Source organism: Sinohyriopsis cumingii, chromosome 6 (assembly GCF_028554795.1).
Source record: "Sinohyriopsis cumingii isolate HCF-2022 chromosome 6, ASM2855479v2, whole genome shotgun sequence".
Taxonomy (NCBI): domain Eukaryota; kingdom Metazoa; phylum Mollusca; class Bivalvia; order Unionida; family Unionidae; genus Sinohyriopsis; species Sinohyriopsis cumingii.
In genome coordinates, this window is record NC_142966.1 from 33,884,910 (window position 1) to 33,908,111 (window position 23,202).

The 23,202-nt window shown below is 34.3% G+C and overlaps 1 protein-coding gene across 3 annotated transcripts in view; it reads left to right on the forward strand.

The window, feature by feature from the left end:
* The first annotated feature begins 369 nt into the window (after positions 1 to 369).
* Positions 370 to 23,202, forward strand: part of LOC149796695 (uncharacterized) — a 47,377-nt gene continuing 24,544 nt past the window's right edge. For all 3 annotated transcript variants that reach the window (XM_089961323.1, XM_089961324.1, XM_089961325.1), the window contains exons 1-6: positions 370 to 517; positions 7,119 to 7,256; positions 12,824 to 12,964; positions 13,748 to 13,888; positions 15,086 to 15,226; positions 15,887 to 16,027. In XM_089961323.1, coding sequence (XP_089817449.1) covers positions 448 to 517; positions 7,119 to 7,256; positions 12,824 to 12,964; positions 13,748 to 13,888; positions 15,086 to 15,226; positions 15,887 to 16,027 — 772 coding nt within the window. In that variant the 5' untranslated portion in view covers positions 370 to 447. The remainder of the gene's footprint in view (positions 518 to 7,118; positions 7,257 to 12,823; positions 12,965 to 13,747; positions 13,889 to 15,085; positions 15,227 to 15,886; positions 16,028 to 23,202) is intronic.

Below are 23,202 nucleotides of genomic sequence, written 5' to 3' on the forward strand. Positions count from 1 at the left end.
CGTTGGTATAATACGGAATCCCAAAACCATGGCGAATTCAGAGGTCAAGTCGATAAATTTACCTTCTATATGCAGGTTGTCACATACATGGGATAATGTCCTTTAGTTGACCATATTAATGAATAATTACGTAAAATTATTTTGCTACTAAATCAATATGACCCGTTCATTTATATATTAAGCATGACATGTTGCTGGGATGTAAATAAAATGCTTTAAAATGACATATAATAAGATCTTCTACACAATACACGCTTTCGCGTGACCTTTAACCTCGCCATCGTTTCGCTGTCGAGTACATGTATCAGTGTCGCGTTTCAGGTAGTAAATAGAGTATTATTAAATTTTACCTGACGCTATGTGCTTTACATCCTCTGTCAATCAGGAAGTAACAAACATACCGTGTGCGGGACAGGATCTACAAAGCTTTGATATCAGTGCTAGGAAATGGATACATATTGTAAGAGAATTATAATTTTCCTATTTGGATTAGCCGCCGTCCGAAAAGTCTTCGCTGGTAAGATTAACTGTTATAACTACCTGTACTTCTAACTTAAGACAGTGTTTTAGCACTAGCATTCAATGACCTAACTGTAAAAACCGGTTGCAAAATTGGTGTAAATAATGTATACATATCCATATTTTCATTCCCACTTTATGTCCCCACGCTCACCGCATATTACATTCTGCACACTGACATCATGCCTCCAGCCAACTCCTCATCCCGTTATCTCAAATCATCATTCCCGTTATCTCAAATCCTCATTCCCGTTGTCTCAAATACTTTTGAGCAAGAACGTATGGCTTATTTCCAGATTAGGTGTGCAGCCTGGAGTAAGCTATTGCTGTTACGGGTTTTATCCCCATTTTTCAGCGCATGATACTTTACATGGCGGCCAGTATAACGATTGGAGGAAAAACCCTTAAAATCCCAGGTAAGAACCACCGACCCACGGGAAGCAACCGACACAGTTTTTCACATACCCACAATGGCCGAGCCCATGCCTCGAACCCACACGAACAGAAGTGAGATGATACTGATCGGTATAGGCAAGCGCTTGAGACCACTCGGCCACCTGGGGCCCCAGTATGCCGAATTAATATAAATTTATGTTACTAATAGAGGAACCAAACTCATAAAAACTGAAAAGAAGGAGATACTAACTTCGCTCAAGTGAAAGAATATGAAAGCTTGCAAACTGCGCTTAACCTTGAGTTTGGTGTTCGAAGAGTTTCAGTCATTAAGGGGGCCCCCGCTGATATTACGGTGCTTAATCGGATATTACGGTGTCTGAAGTGATGTTACCTTGCCTAATCTGACGTTACGTTGCATGATCAGATACTACAGTTTTTAATCTGATAGTATGGTAGGTCATCTGATATTACGGTGAGTAAACTGATATTACGGTGAGTAAACTGATATTATTGGGAGCAAACCGACATTACGATGAGTAAACTGATATTACGATGAGTAAACGAATATTACGGTGAGCAAACTGATCTTACGGAGAGTAAATAGATTTACGGTGAGTAAACTGATACTACTGGGAGCAAACTGATATTACGAAGAGTAAACTGATATTACTGATAGTAAACTGATATTACGGAGAGTAAACAGATATTACGGTGAGTAAACTGATATTACTGTGAGTAAACTGATATTATTGAGAGTAAACTGATATTACGGAGCCTGTTCTGATAATAGCAGGCCTAATATTGATGGAAGTTAAACAAAAACGAGAAAAGAGCTATCATCGCGTCAACATGACGCTAATATATTAGAAATTTAGAAATTAGACATCAGGAAATGAAACATATTGCTTTTAAAAACTGTGTTACCCACATAAATGATATATGTGATTAGTTACTCATCAGCATTATTTAAACATTATAGTATATTCAACATCGCAATAAGGAATTGATACGGATTTGAGAATATACAACCTATTCCTCTTTCAGCATCTTTTCAATTCTCGATCTTTCTCCCAGCATGGAAAAGTGTTTCTCATGTCGAGTAACTAGGAGCAAGTGATACAAGGTACCGTGTTCACAAGACTTTCATAAAATTGAACAATAACCCTCAATGTTCTTAAGATAAGGAATTCTCTGGATACTCTCATATTTAAATGTTTAGTAATGTGTGATAGGAATAATCATGCGATATGTATTAAATGCTTAGCAATGTGTGATAGGAATAATCATGTGCATCAGATGTTTGGGTCATGTTTTTGGTACTTGGCATAAAATACCGATCTTTGGCTTAGAAACGTGTACCAATGCGAAATGTGAAGCAAGGAAAACCATGCAAGTGTGCATGTAAAGTCTCGTGAATGTGTGGTTGTTACTTGATTAACGAAAATGTATTTATTGCAAGGGCGCATTAACTAACCCTTATGTTGATAACAGAAGGTGTCTTAAGGTCCTTTGACATTTAGGGGAAACTTCGACCTCAAGCCTGCCTCCCGCCAGAGAGAGAGAGAGAGAGAGAGAGAGAACAAACACATCGGATAAAAAGAGACAAAATATTGGATATTACGAAGCACGTCGCAACGTCCCATTTGGTATTTCATGCAATATTTTCCTCGAATATAGAGATTTGGCACTTCAAGGCAGAGGCACCATTTTCAGTACAACTTTTATTATATAGTATGCTAAAATTATTTAGCATTATGCGTGTACAACTGCTTGCTATTGTAGTGGAACTTCAGAGTCTACAGAATGAGTGGCATTTGTACCTTTCTTGAAAAGAATCTGAGCACATTTATATAATCTACATCCAATGCATTCTACTTCATTTTACACCGTATCTTCCAGAAACTGACTATAACCTTAAATATACATTGTTTACGGATACGCCCAGGCATGAAATATCCATTGTTTAAGGATACGCAAAGGCATGAAATATACCTTGTTTAAGGATACTCCCTGACATGCTGGATCCATGTTATATTTGTCTAGTTTCTCATATTTAAAATAGCTAAAAAGACTTAGGTGAGGTACAAAGTCCAAACAAAGCAGCTTAACAATGTATCGCAATAGGTTCAAGAACAGGTTACAATAATGATTTGAGATGCATAGCGCCGCTTTTCAAAGGTATTTTGTTTGTCTGGCTCACTTAATAAAGTGATGGAAAAGAATGGAATTGTTATTCTCCGCTTATCTATGCTTACTCTGTAATTGTACATACCTCACGAATGACGCTAAATTATAAATATGTCCGTTCCTGGAGATTTCTCTTCCTCACCTAACCTTTGGGCCTCCCTCCATTATCCAATTCCTCTTCATAACTACCTTCCTCTTCTCCTCTTCCTCTTCGTCTGCAAATTAAATATAGATATTTTTCTTTGAAATCGTATGAATGCACTGACACACAGCAAAGGATGTTGATAAGGTCTTCTTTTTGATTTCAACTTTCATGTATGTTGTTGTCAGTAATTTCACAATACCATCCGTCTGTCCGCTCTTTACCTAGTCCATCTCTATCACAGGACAGTTCATAATTTCTTGCATGTACGCCATAATGTTATAGCTCCACAATAATTACCTGTCGGTTCTGACATTTCTTTAAAAAAGAAAAAGTATGTCCGAGTCCAGTAGAGAAACGGTGAAGTGGGATACACAAATAGTGCATTATGAATTAGTACGAATTAATACGTTCAGACAATGCATGATGCATGCAAACCTATTTTGCGAATAGTCTATAACAACGAGAATATTCCAATAAAACATTAAATTTACATATCGGTTTTGTTAAGCGATAGATAAACAAAATCTTAAAGTGTCATTGGGATATGACATGAAAGGAACCAACAAAGTACACACCTAACCGTTACATTTTATGGTAGCATTTGATTTAATTTGGCAACAAAAGATTGATATGTCATTAATGTTGACTGGTTTTCGCATACGATTATGGTTAAAACGGTTTAGGAGACTGAATTGCTCTGTAACTAAACCATACGGTAACCAATAAGAAATTTGGTACTCGCTTTACAAGGAAATACCGTTCCATATTAATTTCGCTTCCTTCTTCTCTTCTTTCGTTCTTCTTTTATTTTCTTCCTGCTTTTTTCTTCTCATTTTCTGAACTTTATACACAATGTCTAACACAATTTAATTAAGAGAATTATGCATATTTAATTTGCATGATTTCTTAGGTTTATATATGATATTGATAATGTAACATTATTTGTTGGATTTTACCTTGTCCAGAATCAAGTTCATTTTTTATCTGACCCGAATCATTGATTTTCTTATTCTGTAAACAACTAATACATAGCTAAATAGCTTAACTAATAGTATGGATTAACTGTTTCGATTGTTATTTTTTTTTCAGAGTCAAGGACTTTGTGTTTATTACATTTTATATTCTAACTATAACTGATATTTATTCTAGTGAATATTACGAAGATTCTAGAAGTTCAAGTTGTTTTCCATTATGTAATATTATTTTGTAGAAAATGCTAATTGTGACCTGAGGTCAAGTAAAAGACTATATAAACTTGTTTACATGATGTTATTGATTCGTGATGTATGATCTTAGCAGAATCAGTTATATTATTCTTGTGTTGAAAAATTCGTTTGGGCTGGAAGTTTATTTGTTCATGTTATTTAATTCTCGTGAATCTTCTTAAGAACTATAAAGTGATCAAGAAAAATACTATTCTTGGAAATGGAGACTTAAATTTACAGACATATTTCAGGTAAAGATACATTCTTGGATTGAATTATTGTGATCCAACAAAAGACTGTTTGCACATCGCCACACTATAAGCCACGACATATATACCAACACTTCCAGCGTTGGATTAAATTTGGATTTCTGCTAAAATTTATTCAGAACTTTAATCATTAGGACTTGTGTTTGCATGTCTAGGATTAAATGGAATACCGTTAATTCTTTTTTCTTACATTTTCACTTTGTATTCTATAGCCATAAATTATTTGCTGAATTTTGCAAACCTTGTTGCTTGTTGCCTTTATCCTCGTCTTCTATTAACTCCTTCGTTAATTATCTGTGTGCTTTATATAACGAGTCTAAATGTTATTCTTTAACAATTTCGGCAATTAATTTAGAAATAGTGCCTTTGAACAATCTCTACCACTAGTTCCATCACCCATCCACCATTTTATTTTGATATTTCTTGTTGCGTTATTTTTTTAAACATTTTTTAGAGGAGAGATTTTTTGACAATGGTTAATAAAAGATTCATTATGCATAATTCAGTATCATTCATTAAGCTGGAGTCGCATTATAGAAGTTGGTAGAGCGGTGGACTAGCAACCCATAGTTGAGGGTTCGATGCGAGCAAGAGCAACAATTATTCATTATGCAGTTATATAATCCAGAAAACTAATCGTAGAAAGTTAAATGGAAATTTGCCATTGCACATCATTACTTGCATTAATATAATTGCTGGCCATATCAACATGGAGATGCCACTGAACTATTCCTATGCCATGAAGTTGATCCTCAACGAAGATGGTGCCGATCTGACTTCAAAAGATAGTCGCTATTACAACCACTTTAAAACTCTTTGTATTGCCAACCTCCTTGAAGAAATCACTGTATTGGCGTGGTTCCTTACATAGATACACTTATTTCGCACCGATCTGCCGTCCAAAATGACCAATGTGGTAGCAATTTATTTATATTTATTTCGTATCGCCTCTCCTCCTAATCAGTTGGTAGAATCATCATGGGAAATTGTTTATATCTGATGTCTTATATGACTACCACTGTAACCATAATTGAAATCTTGCTGTCGGAATTTCTACTCAATCTATCTTATTTTTCACAAAAATATTTTGTCAATATGTCGTTTGCCCTTGCCTTATATATGTCGATTAGGTTTCCCAGATTGTCATCTAATCCTCTTGCTATCCTTGCTGTCCTGGTGGGATCTGGGGTTCTCGTTAAACACTTTCAGCAATTTGTAGCTGGTCTTAAATGAAAACAAGACCTCATAAAATCACATCAGCGGCCATCTTGAATATGTTGTTGTGGATAATTTTCGTAACCGGATGGTTCATTTGATGAAGTTTTTACTAAGAAGATTTTACATTATCAAATTGTTCATGAATTGTAATGTGCCAGTCTTCCACCATAGTGGCCATTTTTACAATCGTTATATCTTATTCCATTTGTATGATAAGTTGCATCAACATGGCTTGTTTCCTGAAACATTTTATGCAGGAGATGTTTACTCAGTAAAGAAGCTGATGCAGGTTTGATAACCAACATGGCAACACTGTTGTGAATGAGTTTAAAACCTGAGCTACTGGAGCTTGGGGTCAAAGGTGATTTACTATCTTGTAGTACTTCATTCAATGAATTGTACAAAAAGCCACTTGGATTTTGAACGGGCTTTGTATTTCTTGCGGGGATAGGGGGTCTTTTTCTTATAGTTGTTTACCATTGTATTTGAAATGGATTGTTAGCATAAGAACACAAGTTTTATCAAGCTCTGTGTGTGGAAATCTCTTAAATATCCATTCAATGTGAGTGTAGGTCACATGGTCAAACGTTGCGTTTTGAAGCAGAATGTGTGGTGAATATTCAACTTACAAATACCATTAATCAAGAATTGTAACCAATCGAAGCATGTGTGCATATCTGGAGAGTAGCTGAGATTATATAAATGATCTTCTGTCCATTAGATCAAATTTTAAAGACCACGAAAATCAATTTCGTACTGCGGTTCTTTTGAGAATATGTTAACCCAAATGAAAGAAAAAATGTTTACTTAATCCGATTAGTTGGAGCTTCAGGGTTGGTGTCACTACTCAGAGTCAAAAAAGAATAAAACGAAGAAAGAAATGAGAATCAGTGGATTTATACACATTCGTAGTATAGTGCGTTATTCCTCTGAGCTAATATCTGTTCCAATTTTTGTGTTCAATTTGAGAAAATTACCCAGGCACGAGACAGTGGGCATTATAATTTTAAAAAACGACAAGGCAAAACTAAATTAATATTTTCTCATTATCATCATCTGGATTTTTATTCAAAAATATTTGAGCATTAAAGAGCGAAACAATATAGTGTTCGATATTTTGATTGCACGTTCTACTCTTGTTTGTACTTACAAATGAGATTTTGCTCTCTTTTGCTTCAGTTTGCAGCCTAGGTTATTGGGGAAAGAACTGTGAGAAGCAATGTGGAAACTGTGCTGGCAATGGATCCTGCTCCTACGTCACAGGGTATTGTGACAACAACTGCATTTCTGGATGGACAGAGCCGTCGTGTACAAAAGGTATACAACTTTCTTTCCAAAGCAAATTGAAGACAATTTATAACAAAACATCCTACTGGAGTTTTGTGAATTTTTTGTACAGAGCGAATGAATGTCGAAAATGAGACTCATGCATACGTACAGTACAAAGAAGTTCCATGAAAGCCAAGTTTCGCCTGGTCAGATAGTGAACCAGATTACGTATCGATTAGAGTTATTGTAAGCAACTATCGTATATTCAGAGCCATATTGCTCCCAAACTTAGAGTCCAGTATATAGCAAACTGAAGACCACATTTTAAAATCTAAGGGCCCAGGTTTAGAAATTGAAGGTCTTGGAAGCTGGAGCTCACACTACTGAGACCTCTGTCGTTTTTAGACACACCCTACGTTTGTATAATTGAATTTGAAATCGTGAAATTGTTTATACAAACTATTCTGGCTTCCATTATAGATACAATATATAGACTGCAGCAAAATTTTTAAGGGTTCTAAATGTTAGTGCGTTAGCGCGTTGTGTAACAAAGTTCCTTATGAGTGAACAGTACGTTAGTGCACTCCTCAAAATTATTCCACATTGACTTCTACAGACTTCATCAGTTTATTATCTCATTGTAAAATGTCACTTTTTACTCAACTTTTTCGTATGTATGCTTGTTCATGCACTGGAACACTGTATTCCAACAATATCGCGAGTAGTATATTGGGATACCTTAGCGTCAATGGAAAGCCCAGTCAAAACGGTGGTGGGAATGTTTATCGTCAGGACTTTTCAGAACCACCCCCACCCCCGGGAATGTTTAGTGTCAAGGGTAATCGAACATGGGACTGTATAGCGTCATGGGAATGTGGGGTTGTTGTGTAGGGTAGCGGGATGCGGGTAAGTTCAGCTAGGTCAGCGGGTAGTGGGTAGCGGGATGCGGGTGGCAGGTAAGCTCAGCTAGTCCAGCGGGTAGCGGGTAGCGGGAGGCAGGTAAGTTCAGCTAGTTCAGCGGGTAGCGGGTTTCGGATAAGTTCAGCTAGTTCATAAACTATAATAATAAAACAGCGATTTGCGGGGCGGAACATATAACTTCTTTATAGACAGAAAAATAAACATACGACACATACATAGATTGATGAACATGAATCTATCACACAAAAACTATCCAACCGACTAAAAAACTTTTTAGGCAAGAAATCAAATCTTTTCTTTCAAGGCATATGCGTAGCCCTGAAAAGGGCCTTTGGGGAATTTTTTTTTTCTTCTAATTTCTTCTATTCGTCCACCAGCTTCTTTTTTTGCCCTACACTCTTGGCTTCTTCTTTTTACATTTTTCCTCCTCCTGTTTTCTTTCTCCTCCTATTTCTTCGTTTGAATTTCTTCTTCATTTTATACTATTTTTATTACACTCTTTCATATTCTGTATGTCCTTTGTGTCATTTTTCTCCTCGTTTTCTTCTTTATTTTTGTATCACGTGTTCCTTGGTCTTTTTAAATTGGTCAATTCTATTTTTAAAATGTGTGGACTATAGGCCCCTTTTTCTATTCTCACTAGTAGCACTACCACCATGCCTATCGTATCCACCAATTCCTGTAATTTAAAAATGTTATCTATATGGTTGCTTGCCATTCTCTTCTTTGGTTATTCCGTGTAGAATGGCGCAAATGACATACGCTGCAGTTTATATTTGTCAGACACGGACGTGATTGAAAATATCCCTTACACTGACTTCACATATCATCTACTATCTAGACAAACGTATGTGAACTCATACAAACCCCAAAATATACTATCCACACACGGAAAAAGAAGGAACAAAAATATTATATACTATCAATAAACCCCCAAATCTACTATCCACACAGGGGAAGAGGAAAAACAATCAGAAAATTACTATCCACACACGGAAAGAAGAAACAACTGTTATATACTATCCATAACCCCAAAATCTACTATCCACACACAAGAAGAGGATACAATTACAATACATACTATCCACACACAGGAAGAGGAAAAAAGTACAACATCTGCTATCCACACAAGCTAACTCATACAAATACGCATACATACACACATACATACAAACGTACGCGAATGCACACACACACAGACACACACACAGACACACACACACACACACACATATATATATATATATATATATATATATATATATATATATATATATATATATATATATATATATATATATATATATATATATCGTATCTTATTCAGGCCTGCATACAGATGTATATAGTCCTTGAAATATAACTCGATACAGCGTCCTTTACTCGAATGTATATTTTAGTTACAAGCTAAACGTTTCTTAAAGGAGTTCCACACTGATGGTTCTTCGATGAAAATATTTAAAGGAATTCAGCCTTGGTGGTTCTTAGAAGAAAATTTACTCGAAGCAGTAAATAAAAGTAGCTCAGGTTAAAGTTGATGTTCTTAATATAATAGTAGGACAAGGACGCAAATAAGTAAGTAGAGCAAAAACAACTGTAATAAAACATACACATATTAATTTTACATTGAATTATGTACGCAATTAGGAGTGACACGAAGAAGACAGTACATACATATATTACATTCACATTTTGTCAAAGTGAATAATCCTATAACTTAGGTAAAGTTAAATAAACATGCACATCCAACATTCCATATTGAGAAATTAATAGAAATGCATTTCTTTTTTTCAAACTATGATAGTCGCTGTTTTATGTTATTGTCATATAGGGTAGTAGTGATTGGTGTGGAGAAATGGGATAAGATTTTTGTTGATTTATCATAGATTTTGATTAAAATACAAATTTCTAAATACCAGTATATACTTTGCATGCAAATTGTTCGTTTAGTCCCAATCGGACATGTTCTTTTATGTCTCAGCAAATTCTTTTAATTGTGCTCTTCATGGTACTGCAAAAAGTTATAAAACGTCCAAGGAATTAACATCGTAAAATAAAACTAAATATTGCGTCGATAGCTGCTTACATGATACTATATCGTCCTCAACGAAAACAGTTTTCGACTCGGATTATATTTTGTATTTACTACTCACATTATGAAGTCTCACGATATTCTACACACACACACACACATACACACACACACACACACACACATATATATATATATGTGTGTGTGTGTGTGTCTGTGTCTGTGTCTGTGTGTGCATTCGCGTACGTTTGTATGTATGTGTGTATGTATGCGTATTTACTCGATTAAATTGATATAACAGAAAATTAGCAGCCTGTTTCTGGAGAGGCACATCATTTGAATGTTGCCATTTCATTGGACATGCAGTTGTTTATTAAGAATTCGTCACGTATTGATACACGTTAGTCGATATATGTAAACCTTGAAATATTTTTATAGACACTCTTTTTCTTAGAGTGTCAGAAAGGAACATTTGGCAATAGATGCAATGGATCTTGTGGGCACTGTCTGAACGGAAACGTTAGTTGTAATAGTGCAACCGGACATTGTATAGAGGGATGTGAGAGAGAATGGATTGGTATAATGTGTAAAGACGGTATGTCTTATTTAAGAAAAGCTTTCCTAAGTTATTTCTATTACCGGTGATTTCAGAATATATTAAATTGAAACTAAATAATACGGGTACCTACTTTCAAGATAATGTTGACGGAAAGCTAAATTATCAAGCATTTTTACGTCTTCATTGTAAAATAGATTTCTCCACAAATTGATTAGTGCACAGTTCTTTGTTTTTTCATAGTTAAAGCTAAAACTTACTTAAAGGAGTTCCACACTGATGGTTCTTCGATGAAAATATTTAAAGGAATTCAGGCTTGGTGGTTCTTAGAATAAACTTTACCCGAAACACTAAATCAACGTAGGTCAGTTTAAAGTTGATGGTTTTAATATAATAGTGGGACAAAGACGCAAATAAATGTAATTATTTACAGCAATGCACACCAGCTTTGACAAAACCATTGAATGTTACGAAATGTTTAGGAATTATATACTGTGGTATGGTAACAACAACGATTTCATTGATCCATAAAGCTCTACGCTAATAAAGAATTAAAAAGACCATTTTATGCCTTAATAAACCAACTAATTTCATCTATAATGTGCCATTGTTTAACTAGATTATATTTCAAATGAACTACATGAATAATATCGTTTGTTTGATGAGGCAAAACAAAACCCCAATCTAATGTATTCAGAAAAATAAGAATTGATCATGTTTGCCATAAGCTACGAAATAAAGGAAACCCCTACCTGTATTATTGACAATGATTAGACCAGAAATTAATGTAAAAGGCTCTAATTATCTGCGCTATTAAAAAAGTGCAGTGCGATGGTAATCGTAAACCACGATAAGGAGAGGTACATAACTTACACTATGCTCCAAACCATTTATGACAGCTGCATTCTTTACCAAAAGAACTGATTATAGTTTCTTATCTACTGGAATTGTTATTATAAACTTTATTAGATGATTGTTCAAAATGTGGAAAGGTTAAAGAAACTTGTGACAACTTTCCGATATAAAAATCATTCTGTTAGAATGTGATAAAGGAACATACGGCTGTTGATGCAACAAAATATGTGGCTAGTGTTTGACCATCAATAACAGTTGTTCAACATCAGACGAACTATACCAATATGACTGTGAAGCTGTGTGAGCAAGCATTCCAATCTGCAACTGCAGCTATACTTTGAAACAAACTTTATCTTTTGCTAGCTTGATCTTGTTCCCAGAATTAATTTTCCTGGCACATGGTTTTCTGTTTGATTAGTGTCACGTTTATGTGAAAATCGTTCGTTAAATATCCTAAAACGTCACGCTATATATGTATTGGAATTATTATATAAGTAAGCATAATTGTAATCTCTCATCAGTATATTTCAGGAAATATCAGATCATCCCTTAGTTGTGTGTAACGTTAGCTGGTTTCCGTGTTACTTTTCAGAACGTTTATTAGATACTGAAAGGCGTTATAATGATTGAAATATGTTCAGTGACTATTAGTGTCCAATATTAATTTTATATATTTAAATTTTTTCTTCTAATTTAATAATTTTGTCTCATGAAACATTCATTTAAATGAAAAATATATGGCATGTTGCATATTATGTAGTGATAATAACGCTGATTGTTTTCAATATTCACCATATTTCTCAGTATGCGGGAAAACTGCTTAGTGACGTCCACAGTTTTTCCGATGAAAAAGTAGAAGATACAAATCTTCGGAAATTTCAGAGAGGTGCAATGTGAGACCAAGATTTTCCTATATAGAAGGAACATCTTCATTTTACCTGTACATTATTTAATCGTTACCTGTACATTAATTAATCGTTAAAATGAACTAAGACGCTTAGTTAAAGATAGCTTTGCTTACAAAGTGTCAAGGTGTTTGCTTTTCAAATTAATATTGGTAATATAATCTAAGGAATATATTATCTCTGTAAAGTTACATTCAACAAAGTATCTGGATTTTCAGAATTTAAATATTTCTTCCGCAAGAAAATATCAGACTGGGATCAAAAGGTGTAATGACCACATAGCCTTTCATTCAAGGTAAATTACAAATTGTTACTATCCTATAATTTTATAACGTATTTTTGTTAGGTTGCAATATAGGATCATACGGCTACGGATGTAACGAAACATGTGGCATGTGTTTTAATGGCACCAACAGCTGTTCTGCAATCGACGGACAGTGCAAGGTCGGTTGTGAAGCTGGATGGCAGGGAAGAACTTGTAAGCAGGGTATGTCACATTCCATCTGAAAATGGAATTGTAATTTCGAACAATCTATTAGTTGCCATTGTCAAAGTAAATATGTACGAACTACTGTCATAGTCTTTGCAATGCATTATTAAGATATTTTTAACAAAGGCAGTGAGCTTCTGGCATTTACACATTTAATTTTGTCTGCAACAAAATACTCCACATATATGGAACAGTACACTGTTCATGAAACCTTTCTTTCAAGGGAAATTTTAAATGCGTTTTTATCCTAAAATGCTGTGAAATATATTGTTTCCTCTAAGGATGCGATACAAGGAGATAGGAGCTGTAGGATTTCATAGTGGTATACTCCAATATCGTAACCTAAATGGAAACAAATATGTAACATAATTTTTAGATAGTAAAATATTTAATAAACCATGTGGCATGTGTTTTAGCGGAAGAACATCTGTTCAACGATTGATGAAGAATGCAAGGTCAGTCGTGAAGGCAGTTGACTGCATATAACTTGTAAACAGGGTATGTCACATACCGTTGGAAAATACAGCTGTAATCGTAACCATTATGTAAGTTGTCGTATTCAAAGTAAATCTGTACATCATGCAGGTATATTTCCCGGTATGCTTTTTCTTTGTGAAGGTGGTGGTAACAAAGCCAACGAGTTGTAGAATTTAAACATTTTCCGCAAGGACATACTATACAGGGATGGGACGGAAAAAAAATGTTTAAATAGCGTTCTTTTTAAGAAAAGTAAGGATAGTGTTTAACCTAAATTAATGTGAAATCATTTGCTTCCTTTAGAATGCAATAAAGGAGCATACGGCTACGGATGTAATGAAACTTGTGGCATGTGTTTTAGCGGCAACAATAGTTGTTCAGCGATTAATGGACTGTGCCAGGTCGGTTGCGAAGCTGGATGGTGGGGAGCAACGTGCAAACAAGGTATATTACATTCGGAAAATGCGGATATAGTCTCGAATAGACTGTATGTTGTCATTTTCAAAATAAATGTACCATTAATACTAGTACAATCCACTGAAAATACATTATTATTTCAAGAAAAAGAATCTAAAGTTTCGTAATTTTATTTGTTTATTGCAAGATAATGTCCTACAAGGAGTATGGGTGAAATAGTCGACCTGTCTTTCTTAAGAAAATAATAGTTATGTTTATTCGCAAATGCAGGTTCGTTTTTTGTTTCGTTTTGGCATGTGTAAAACGAACATGTAGCTACAAGTCTGATGAAACTTGTGGTATGTGTTTAGCGGCAAATGTTGGGTGATACATGGATGGTTGCAGTTCGTTGGGAAAGTTGGGTGGCGGGGAGTACTTTTAAACCGTGCGTGGCATATTCTATTTGAATAACAAATTTTAAGTTGTGATTATCAAAATAAATCTGCACATTACTCCAGTATAATGCCCGAAATGTATTATATTTGAAGGATTGCTTTCAACAAAGAATCATTATTTTCAGAAATTAAATATTGTTTGCACAAGAAAATACTCAGATGAGAAGTTACAAAACCCATACATCCTCTTTCAAAGGAATTCGCAATTTGTGTTAATGACAAAATGCCACTTTGCATTTTATTTTCGTGTAGAGTGCGATAACGGAGCATATGGCTACGGGTGTAATAAAACCTGTGGAATGTGTTTTAGTGGCAACAACAGCTGTTCAAGTATTGATGGACAGTGTAAGGTCTGTTGTGAAGCTGGATGGCAGGGAGGAACGTGCAAAGAGGGTATATCGCATTCCATTGGAAAATGCAGATATAATTACTACCAAAAATATAAATTGTCATTATTAACGTAACATACGTACATACTACTATTATATTGTTTGCATTGCGATATTTAGATATTGTTAACAACGGCAATGAGTTTCTGGATTGTAAACATTTCTTTTTGTCCACAAGAAAATACTCCATATCGATGGGAATATAAACTGTTTATTGGGCATTTTTATTCAGGGAAATATTAAAAATGTGTTTATCCAACAATTCTGTGAAACAAATTGTTTCTACTAAGGAACATAATCTGCAGGGATGGGAAGGAAAATACTATTTATAGCGTTCCTTTAGAAAAGTTTTAAGAATAGTGTTTATCTTAAAATAATGTGAAATCATTTGCTTCCTTTAGAATGCAATAAAGGAGCATACGGCTACGGATGTAATGAAACTTGTGGCATGTGTTTATACGGCAACAATAGTTGTTCAGCGATTAATGGACAGTGCCATGTCGGTTGCGAAGCTGGATGGTGGGGAGCAACGTGCAAACAAGGTATATCATATTCGGAAATTGCCGATATAGTCTCGAATAGACTGTATGTTGTCATTTTCAAAATAAAATTGGACTTAATACTAGTACAATCCACTAAAATGCATTATTGTTAAGAATCTGGAGTTTCGTAATTTGATTTGTTTGTGCAAGACAATGCCCTACAAGGAGTATGGATGAAATGTTCAACCAGTCTTCCTTGCAAAGAAACTAACAGTTATGTTTATTTGCTAATGCAGTTTTGTATTTCGTTTCCTTTATGGCATGTGTAAAACAAACATGTAGCTACCAGTATAATTAAATGTTTGGCATGTATTTTAACGGGAACAACAAATATTTAGTGACATGCTGATGGTGACTGATCGTTTCGCAAGCTGGATGGTTGTGAGTACTTGTAAACCAAGCGTTGTGTATTCCATTAGAATACCAAATTGTAAGTTGTGATTATCAAAGTAATTGCTCACATAACTCCAGAATAATGTCCGAAATGTAGCATGTTTGAACGACTGCTTTCAACAAAGAATCTGGATTTTCAGAAATTAAATATTGTTTGCACAATAACATACTCTAATGAAAAGTTACAAAAGCCACACATCCTCTTTCAAAGGAATTCGCAATTTGTGTTAATAACAAAATGCCACTTTGTATTTTGTTTTCGTTCAGAGTGCGGTAAAGGAGCATATGGTTACGGGTGTAATGAAACCTGTGGAATGTGTTTTAGTGGCAACAACAGCTGTTCAAGTGTCGATGGACATTGCAAGGTCGGTTGTGAAGCTGGATGGCAGGGAAGAACTTGTAAACAGGGTACGTCATATTCAATTGGAAAATGCAGATATAATCGCAACCATACTGTAAGTTGTCAAAATCATAATAGATATGCACATACGTCTAGTACATCGCCTAGAATATACATTGCCTTTGAACAGTTACTTTTCGCATAATTTCGGAATGTTCAGAATCCAAGTAGGTTTTTGTGCACAGAAGATACTCTGCTTGGATGAGAAAGTTGAATACGAATACAATATTATTTCAGAGCTAATTGAAAGATTTAGTGAATCCTAAAATGCTGTTTGGCATTATGCCTTTTTAGCATGCCAGAAAGGAACATATGGCTACGGATGCAATAGTATCTGTGGCATGTGTATAAACGGCAATAGCAGCTGTTCAACGATTGACGGAGAGTGCAAGCTCGGTTGTAAATCTGGGTGGCGGAGAGAAGTTTGCAAAGAGGGTATGCCATATTCCATTTTGAAAATGTATACATTATCTCGAACAAAATATACTTTGTCATTATTTTAGCTCTGATGTTCCTACGCGTTTATCTAAAAAATTTAACGTCGAAGTGAATTCATCGTGACTAATATTTCTGTACTTTTTGAATCAGAGGATGTACTTTTTTGATTTTGCATTTGGAAATTAGGTTTGAAATAACATGGGAAGAATCATCAGTATATTTCAATAAATGATAATTTATATGCTTATGCTCAAAATCTTTATCTACATTTTTTTGATGTTGTGTTACTATGTGTCTTTGCCGCGATTACTTAGCACTGGATTCGTCTTTGATTCGATGCCATTAAAGTATTATATTTGTTATAATGATTATGGTAATACAACTTTAAGGAAAATCTTAATGAGTTTTTTCCTTATCGCAGAAATCAATAAAAGAAAATAAAGGGAATTATATTATACTGGAACGAGTGAGATTTTTTATATGAATTGCGCTTTATGAGAGCATGAAATATTTTACTTGCATTTGTTCGTGGAACGTGTAAGAAAAGTGATGCGGAAGATGTCAGAATGCGAAAACCGAACTTCAAGCAACAAAAGAACAATCTAAAATGAAAGATTATTGTAATGTTTCTCATATAAATTTGATATAAATCTCGGCGAATATTTACCATCTGTTTACAAGAGCACTGATTTCGATTTTTAAAATTTTCTTTGACGCAGGATTGCTCTGAGAATACTGCATGTTCATTATAATTTATTTTTAGTACGTATTGTCCTAACACTACTGGATCCAAATTTCATTAATTGTTGGATTTAAATATATATTTATTCTGCAAGTTTCGTCTTGAATTACCACGTGACCGTAAAGCACGTAGTCACAAGGAAAGAAGTGCACATCTGTTCAAAAAGCTTGTTTTTTGTCCTATTTTTTAAGAATGAGAAAGGGGAATATGGGGTTTTGTGTGAAACAAAATGTAGGTATCTGTTTAAACGGTGTCATTATTCGTTTCTTGAGCGACAGATGGGCAGTGCTTGCACGGTTTTGAAGCTTGATGGTGGGGAGGAACTTGTAAACTTAGAAATCTAAGGCAACATAATGCAATGCGCAACAGGCTGGACTTTGTCATCTGTTTGATATTGTATTCTGGGACATGTATTTTTCCTCGTTCATTTGAGCTAGAATTAATCGTGATTTTAAATAACAGTAGGTCCACTCTATGCAATACTATAGTCAAGGTGTTTAAGTAATTTAAGTAAGTTATTTTATGATGTTGATATAAGGAAACGGAATTTATCTACGTAAGATGTAGATAATTCTGATTAATTTAAGGCATGTTATGTTGAGGGTTACAATTAAGTGAAAAGTAAAGATTTGCGTATCAATTAATTGCGACACAATCATCAATTGCGCACTACTTCTCTACACCTAATTATATTCAAGCATACTGTGTTTTTTTCGTCTTTCGTATAAGAAGGTTTTGAAGTGAATATATGTCATTAAAGACTATTGCAACAGTGTGACCTTTCTTTTTTGTAGGGTTCTAAATATGAAGCTGACAATATGAAGTATTTCGCATGTGTCTTGCTAGTCCTGCTTTATCGTGATAAAGTTAGGGGATCGAAGACCACTTAAAAATATACAACAGTATAACAGCGTATACCATATCGTTGCAAGTGTCTATGATCTATCAATTATACCGACAGTTCATGTGAACCAAATGACAACTTGAGTGATTCTGTATAGGTAATGCAGTTATTTATTTTTTTGAATACTCATGAAGTAAACCACGTCATATATATTATTGAAATCAGACATATGATAATATGGTTCATGGCAATAACATTTTGAAAAGAACCAGATGAAATATCAATGTGACTCTAATATCATCATATTATTTATAAACCATATTTATTTCTTGTGAAACAAAATTGGATATATTTACTTCACGATGTAATCACATTCTGGTTATACGCATTGAATATAGGACTTGATGCCATACTAAAACTCCATGAAAAGTATATTATCGGGTAATATATTAAAATAATGCTTTCTTGTCGTATATTTAGGAGTTTTATGTATATTTAATTTACATTAGTTTTAGTATTTTTTATCTATATTCATTATGCGCTATAGATAATTGTATTTTGTACCTATGGTTTGAAATTAAGTAACAGAAGAAGAAAGAAAAAAACGTTTGCAAAAGTTAAAATCAATTTATTTTTCAAAGATATGATTTAAAAGGCGCGAGGAACTTCCAGTTATATGAGGTGAATCAAAACTAATCCTTAAAAAGGTATATGGAAGACGTAGATAAATGAAAGGTTCCTGATAAATTCAAAACCAGAAATGATCAGGCGATCCAGCGTCACTGATGTTGTGATGATAGCGTTGTACAGATTTTCTTCGAATAATGTATAACAGATCTAGAATAGTATTATAGTGCAACCAATGACCGCCTTCTATTTACACTGAACAGTACAAACAAACGTTTTACCTCTTATCTAAATACAGCATAAAACACGTCTGCAGATATTACAAAAAGAACACAATAAATAGGAATGATTTCAAAATTGGACCTAATATCATTGCTCAGCTCTCTCTTTATACACACCATCCATTGCATCTGTATTTCACAATCGACCTCACGTGAGAGACACCACCACTCATTTTGCGTCGATTTTGCTCATCCATATGACCTAGCCCAACCAATAGAAAGTTACTTAAATATTCTAGAAACCTCGAAATCCCATCCGAAATTGAGAAATTAAGACATATGCGCCATCAAGTGTTATTATCAAGAGTATTATTAATACTTGTCAACACATAAGTAAGCACCTATTTATAGATCCTATGTAACTAATAAACTCTTAAGATCATATCACGTATGCAAAATGAACCTCTTTCATTTACAAATGCATAACTGTTGTTTACAGATTGCAAGAATGTTACCTTTGCAAATGTATTATCAATGCAAACAAAATATTTCTGCATAAGGAGCAAACGAATGTTTATTTGTTTATGATATACTCTTATACTGAAAACTTGGATTAATTATTATTTTTTGTTGTTTTGATTTGTTTTGACTTGTTTTTCTTCTTCCTCCAAAAGACAAATAGATATAAAAGAAGCAAACCAATCATGCGTTTATTATAAAGATTTATAATTAAATTGATTCGACAAATTACAGGCTAAAAAGAAGTGATTACGTCACCCGTTATTCAAATGTTTTCTAAATAAGTCTTGGTGATGTTTTCTAAATACGTCTTGGTGTTCTGTTTTCAACTAGATTTTATTGTAGAATATAAGTCCTTGACTATTGACTTTGAACGTGTTTCTGTGCAGTTAGAAGTGGATTATGTTCTTGTGACTATTATGAATATTTCATGGAAGTCTTACATAGGCAGGCCACTGTTTCTGGCCTATCTACAAGAACATTCCTTATTAATTTATGGAATTTTAAGCAAGTGTTATATCACTCGTTGTTCATATTTCCTTTTGTCGCACCTTTAAAAAATAGTTTTGGATTGATTATTTCATTTGGATTTGTACATATGCATGCAACCTGAAACATTAATTATTAGACAAAAGATTTCCATTATTACCAATTTTCATAAAGTTTAGTTGTTCCGTTAACTTATATGGTCAATTAAACTGAATTCGAAGCGTAACCAAAACCTTTGATTCAGGAACCGGAGAGAATTTGATGCCATACTATTTTATCTCAGAATTATTGCTTTCCCTGCAATAAAGTTGTAAAATATAGGTCAAATATATTCAATACATGGCATAACTGATGACTTTAATCTTTCTTTTTTTAATATTATTCACTGAACTAAAAGCCAAGGTGAGCTTACAGACACTTTAATCAAGGGCGTTAACTATTCCAGAACCTTTTTGGGTCTATTAGTAGAAGGGTTAATCGCAATCGGCATGAGCAGATGTAGTTGTAGTAGTAGTAGTAGTAGTAGTAGAAGAAGAAGTAGTATAATTAGTAGTAGTAGTAGTAGTAGTAGAAGAAGAAGTAGTATCATAATAAATTTGTCACTTCTGAATAATTTAATTGAAATGGCTGAAATACAGTGGAGAAAAGAATATTATGTTTAATGGCATACAACAAATATGGTAAACAGTAGCACAGAAAATAGGGATACCAATGTGATATCTGACGATACTCTTATTTATCAAATATTAAAATGATCCCCTCCAAGTGTGATAAACTACAATATTAATGATATGTGATTGATCAACTGGCACTCCGTTTTATATTCTACTGGAAGCCAATGCCATTTGACCCTACTTGAAATCATATCTAAAGTGTAGTTCTCATCTATAAAGCTTGACTTCCGAATACGGTCGCTTTCGTTTTGCCAATGTAATACAATTGGATTTATTGTATTTCAGCAATTGTACCAGAGAATATCCAGGTGCATTATAATAAGCGTGAGCACATATTTTTTGTTGTGGAAAATTTAAGGTCAAATTCAAAGCAAGGATAAGGATAATAAGGACGGGCATAATTAATCACAAATACATAACATTCATTCTTTAAGTCGCAGCAACATGGACATGATGGCTATATTAGGAAGACACTACTAGCGAAAAGAGAACCGACTGAGAACTATTTAAATTGGTATAAAGCATTAGACGCAATGGAAAGTAACATTCAAAACATTGCATCATATCTTCAAACTTCTAAAGCTCAAAAAATTAAAAAATGTTTAGAATAAATCTTGGATGAATTGTTGAAATAACTTACATTTCTGAAACTGAATATGAAGTTTTTCAGATTTATATTTAACTCTGCTTTGTTGAAATTGTTAAAAATGCATATCTTCAAGACAAATAGATAAGAATTAAAGAAGTTCGCACATGACTGTGTTAAATATAAAGTTCTCGGTTAAATACATTATCTGTTGACATTAACATTAGGGGTTACTCTTTGCTATCACTGAACCGAATATGACAGACCAGCGTTCCCAAGCCTAACCACATTACCTGATGGACAGAACTCGGAAGGCCCTATTTTATCATATGACAGGAATAACCATTTCTTGTCACATACAGCTCTACCTGAAAGATGGAAAAAAACATTATTTCCGTCTTTCTATAATATAGACGAAGGATGGTGACTCGTACAGATTATTTCTCTGTGTTCACCTGGGTGACCACCCGTTTCTGGAATATTATTAGGTTACATTTCTCGTATAACTGTCGACATTGCTTCTGAAGTCTCCAGAAAAACTATTCATACTTGTCAGTCTCCACTATTTATTTGAGGGTAGTAAAGTAAGTTAAAAAGGTGCTATAACGGTATATGTATCGTGTGAAGTTCTATATGACTCACTGTTATGCGTTGGGGTGGGATGCTCCCAATATTTATTTGAATTACTGAGGAATTCCCATCCTGGCTCGTTTTTGTAGGAAGTGAAATTAGTAATAGAGAGAGGTAAAGCTCCGAGCCCCAAGTCAGCAATACCCACAATTAAATTATTAAGAACACAAAGGTGAAATCCAAAAGAATAACAATTTAATACAAATTAAACGATATTAATTTATCAACCAATCTACTTCCTCTCGACCATGTGACAACCTATTTCATCACGTGAATTTAGTGTGAGATGGCTTTCCCCTGTACTTGGTTTCTACTCATCTGAGTTTACTACGCCAATTGCATTCCTCCTTCCGGCGTTCTCCAAGTCTTCCTGTCCTCCTCTCCTTTTGTCTTCCTTTCTCCTCCTCCTTTTCTTTCTCTCTTTCCTTCAACGAGGCTTGTTCCCCGCCTAATTCTGTTCTCTATTTCTCCTTCCGGCGTTCTCCGCCTATCTCTATCCTGTCTCTCTGAGACTCGGGACGTCACTACTCTGTCCCCAAAAGCTTCCTACGAAAAACACAAGGACGTTAGCATTTGTGTTAGCCATCTCCCGCACACTAAATCAACAATCAATCATCAGATTAAGGTTATATACATCTTTGGTCACGCATTCGTGTGCATCGAAAAACACACACGTTCTGATAAAAACAGCGTTGCAATAAGAACGGTATCCTACTTATCATACAGAAATCACTAAAGTGCGCCACATCAATATATATATATATATATATATATATATATATATATATATATATATATATATATATATATATATATATATATATATATATTTTTTTTTTTTTTTTCTTAATCTCATTATTCTCAACAATATCACAATAATCCGACGCATTTCTGTACATTACACTCCCACAAGTGTACACAAATATTCAAATATTCATATTATTTAAATTTACACACTGCAGCCATTTTACAAACTACCATTTAATTCACAATGGCAAAATCTAGAATATCACATGAATAAATATACTAGTTTACTACGAAATAACTAAATAGCGAAATACAATACTAATTCTGACGAGCGAGCAATCTACATAATCAAAGCTCATTTCTCAAGTACATATGTAAATTAAATAATACAAGCATAATTCTACGTGCTAACGATTCTAGTAAGTAAATATACATAGTGCACTTAATTACATTTACGTAACATTCTGCAACAATCGAGCAAATAACTCACTGACCTTTACGAAGCTTTCTGTCCTTAGAATGTACTAATAGTTTTCCCGCCAAATCACGAGTGGGTCCCTCGGAGTGAGTATATTCTGCTTTACCAGTACGACGGCTTACGAATCACTAACTCGTTATCAGTTCAAGTGACTGTTAAATTCTGGTTCGAATTGATGGCCCCACCCT